The 4,555-nt window shown below is 21.7% G+C and overlaps 1 protein-coding gene across 1 annotated transcript in view; it reads right to left on the reverse strand.

Annotated features, from left to right (window-relative positions):
* LOC102678387 (putative glutamate synthase [NADPH]) overlaps positions 1–4,555 on the reverse strand; it is a 42,910-nt gene that overhangs the window by 14,535 nt on the left and 23,820 nt on the right. The window contains exons 13-19 of the mRNA XM_031508672.1: positions 3,409–3,635; positions 3,048–3,147; positions 2,640–2,974; positions 2,260–2,500; positions 1,985–2,122; positions 1,548–1,733; positions 251–553 (exon numbers count right to left, since the gene is read on the reverse strand). Coding sequence (XP_031364532.1) covers positions 251–553; positions 1,548–1,733; positions 1,985–2,122; positions 2,260–2,500; positions 2,640–2,974; positions 3,048–3,147; positions 3,409–3,635 — 1,530 coding nt within the window. The remainder of the gene's footprint in view (positions 1–250; positions 554–1,547; positions 1,734–1,984; positions 2,123–2,259; positions 2,501–2,639; positions 2,975–3,047; positions 3,148–3,408; positions 3,636–4,555) is intronic.

The raw sequence follows: 4,555 nt of genomic DNA on the forward strand, positions 1-4,555 counted from the left end.
AAATATCTAAAAATAACAAATTTTATGTATATTATTATGTATATAATTATATGTATATTATATATATATTACATATATATTATATATATTATATATATATAATATTATGTATATTATGTATATTATATTTATTATATGATTCTTTGTAAGCATTTTAGAAAACATATACAAACAAAGAAATTAAAAGAGACTATTTTTTTATATGTATGTATATATGTAACTTATAAAAAATATAATTTTTATAAATTTATAGTTTAATTAAATACCTATCAGCATTTTCACCTCCTTCACCAGTATTTGATTTACCGCCGATATTATTCATAGCAATTGCTAAAGTAGTATGTGCTTCTATAGAAATGCTTCCAAAACTCATAGCTCCTGTTGCAAATCGTTTCACAATTTCAGATGCTGGTTCAACTTCTTCAATGGGTATTGACTTTTCTGCTTTTTTTACTAATTCCAATTGACCACGCAAAGTACAAGCTTTTATCATTTCCATTGTAGTTTTTTGATATTTATCATAAGCATTCCAATTCTTTGAATTCACATAATCCTGAAAAAAAAAATATTGAAAAGAAATAATAATAATTATCATCTTTCTATTTGTTGAAATAAATGCTTGTCGATATTTTTATATATAGAATGTATGACATATCTCATCACGATTTTTCGTAAATTTTTTTTAATAAAAAAATTTATAAAAAGAAAATGTTTCAAACAAAATAAGTTATAAATTGCAATATAAAAAATTTCTAAATAAAATTTTTTTCAATAAAAAATTAAAATCACATTGAATTTTTTATATAATATTATATTTTCTAATTTCTAATTTTATATTATTGTAAAATATGGAATAAATAAAAAGAAATTTTATTATGATAAATTATTTTAATTGTATCAAATTAATATATATAATAATAAATAATAATAATAATAAATATATTTATATATCCAATTACAATAATAAATTTGTTCAAATTGTAATTATAAACACAATTGATGAGATAAGTTAATATTGTTACTATATAATTTGTTACTATAATATTATCACAACGAACTTCTTAATAATATGAATTTGCTGTATTTGAATCTGCTCAGTATAAATTATAAATTCCATGAAATTCCATGAAAAAAAATCTAATAAAGACAAATCAGGAAACCAAGAAATAAGATTAATAGAATTAATGACTCTAAAAATATAAAATTAGGAGAATAGGATTTAAATATTTAATTATTGATCTCAATCTTATTACAATTAAATCATCTGACCTCATATTTTTAAATTAAAAATCATTTTAATGATATAGAAGTTATTAAATTGTTTTGAACATACAATACTAGAAATACACAATATTATAATGTAACCTTGATTTTTATTTAAATCTTCAATTTTTTATAAATTGTATGCACTTGTAACATTTTAAAAATAGATTAATTTTTGTTCAAAACATTTTTTTATCAAAAATTCAAAAAAATCATAGCAACAATTATACTTCCTATGTATATTAAATTGAAAAATTTTGATATTTATTATTAACTTATTTTACCTGCAAATTAGCAATACTTTCAGGATCATTTATGTGTTTTTCTCCTCCAGATCTCCAATGATAGATTCCTGGATTGCGAATAATAAGCATGTCCATAGATTTTTCCCAATATGTAATTTGATGTCTTTCAAATGCTTCTTTTGCTAAAATATCAAAAGTTACTCCACCAATACGAGATTGTGTACCCTGTAATGTAAAAAATAGAAAAAATTGTAAAAAATTAAATATTATTTTTAAAGAGTTAATATAATAAATATATTAAAGTTAAATATGTTAAAGTTGAATCTTAAAACAATATGTACGTCATTGAAAGTATTGAATCATAATAACCAATTTTCATTAATTGGATCCAATTCTTAATCATTCGTATTTCTATAAAAATTTTTCAATTATATATTATAATTAAAAACTCCAATAACTCATAATATAATACATACTTTGAAACATTTATCAATAACTTCATCAGATAAACCGACTGCTTCAAAAATTTGAGCTCCTTTATAAGATTGTAATGTAGAAATTCCCATTTTTGCCATTACTTTTGCTATTCCTCTCTCCATTGCTTCTGCATAATTCTGTAATATTTTTTGTTTATTTTTATCCATAATCATTATTATCACTGTTTTTTTATATTTATTTTATTACTAAAATATGTAATATTATACATTATTAATATATTAATTATAATATTATTAATAGATATATATAATACCGAACATAAAGCGTTATCAGTTAATGATGAATCTAATACACCATCCATACGAAGATTTCTTGCCATTTCAAATACAAGATATGGACAAATAGCATCTGCTCCATAGCCAAGTAGCAAACATATATGATGCACTTCTCTAGCCTCAGCAGTTTCCAAAATGAGACCAACTTTCATACGTTGTCGTTCTTCGATTAGATAATGATGTACTGCACCCAATATTAATAAGCTACTTACAGGCACTCTAATAATAATAAAATATTATACTTAGTATAATATATTTTTGTTTTTTTAATATTTATTATAATATTTAAATTATATTAATATAAAAATAATAATTAAACGCGTATAAATATATACATATTATTAAATAATAATCTTACCTTTCAGAACTACCTTGTCGATCAGATAAAACGAGAAATTGATAACCTTCTTTTGCGGCATGATTAGCTTCTTGACTGACACGATTTAACGTATCAACTAATCCAGATGGACCATATTGTACGGGATATGTTGCATCAATTATTTTAGTTTTCCAACCGCGATATTTTGTTCGTTTGATTACTTCAAGATCATCTAAAGAAAGTATTGGTTGTGATAAAAATAATCTATGCACTTGTAGTTCATTTGGTTCAAGGATATTGCTTTCTGGCCCAATAGGACAAAGCATTGACATTACGATCTTTTCTCTAAACGGATCTATCGGTGGATTTGTCACCTGAAAATGAATTTTGAAAAAAACAGAAAAAAATGTTACATTTATGATGCTAATAATGTTTATTTATAAATACCTGAGCAAACAATTGCTTAAAATAATCATAAATAAGTGGTTGAAATTGAGAAAGACAAGCTAATGGAGCATCATTACCCATGGAACCCAATGATTCTTTCCTACATAAAAATTTTATAATTTCAATTCATATGCATATAATAAATAAAAAGAAAGATCAATATACATTAAGCAGAAAAAGATGATGTATTTACATCCTCATTTCGTTATCATCTATTGTTTCTTTTCATTAGATCTACTGGTCCAGGAGATGTAAACATTATCTTATCTTTTTCTAGCAAATTCATAGTACATGCATATATGTGTTTTTGTTTGTAATATTGATTATAATTAAAAATATTTAAAATATGAAAGTTACATACTTAGATTGCATCATTGGTAAAAGAAGTAAATTAATAGTTTCAAGAGTATATCCATAGAGCGATAATCTTTTATCTCCTCCCCAAACTCGATTAACGACAGATATTGGATTTGCATCATTTAATATATTTTTTTTAACTACTTCTTCATCTACGGCCAAACCGTTTTCAATTGTACTCGATGTTTTTTTATAATCAATGTCTGCAGCACGAAGTTCTTCCATTGTAATCTATGAATATATATTTTTTTATACTATTATTTATTATATCGATCAAATTAATATTATATCAATCAAATTAATATTATTATAAAAAACAGTTCATTTAAATATAAAAAAATCGAAGAATATTTTTTCGATAATATATTTCGATAATTATATAATAAAAGAATCTTTTTACTCTATTTATTTCTTATATTGATAGCTATATATCTTTAAATATATCTTTTCCAATTATGATGGTGATGTTTATATCTTCTGTATTTTCTAATTATATCAATATTTGATTAAAGTATCAATTAGCTCTTTTCTCATTGTTTGAAATATGCATTGAGTAACTTCATTTTTTATATATAATTAGCGATCAACTTTCAGATTATTTGCAAAAAACTGTTAAATCATTGAATTCTAATCATTGAATTCTATCTTCATATATCTGTGGCAATATATGAATCAGTATGCATTTTTTACCAATTATTTATATCATATCAAATTGATCAGCAATCGATATGTAAAATGAATGTGTAATAATAACTAATAAGTACCAATTTTCACATAAATATAGTTAGAATAAGATTTTAAATAATAGTTTTTAATAGTTATCGATATGTATATAGATAAAAAATTTTTCTTTTATCATATAATTATCTTAAATAATATAATATAATATAATATAATAAACTAATATTCTTTTTTTAATTTAATTGATGATCACTGTTCGATCTTTAATTTTAAAAAACTTTTTTCATTATTATATTATTATATGTATATATATATCTCATGATACGGTTTAAAAAAATGTCTTTCATATCGAAGAAAATAGCATTTCGAAATATTTATATAGATTTTTAATTTTTTTAATTACGAAAATCTTAAAAATAATATATTAATATCTTAAAAATAATATATTAATATCTTAAAAATAATATATT

The sequence above is a fragment of the Apis dorsata genome, unplaced genomic scaffold, assembly GCF_000469605.1.
Source record: "Apis dorsata unplaced genomic scaffold, Apis dorsata 1.3 scaffold_94, whole genome shotgun sequence".
NCBI classification, from domain to species: domain Eukaryota; kingdom Metazoa; phylum Arthropoda; class Insecta; order Hymenoptera; family Apidae; genus Apis; species Apis dorsata.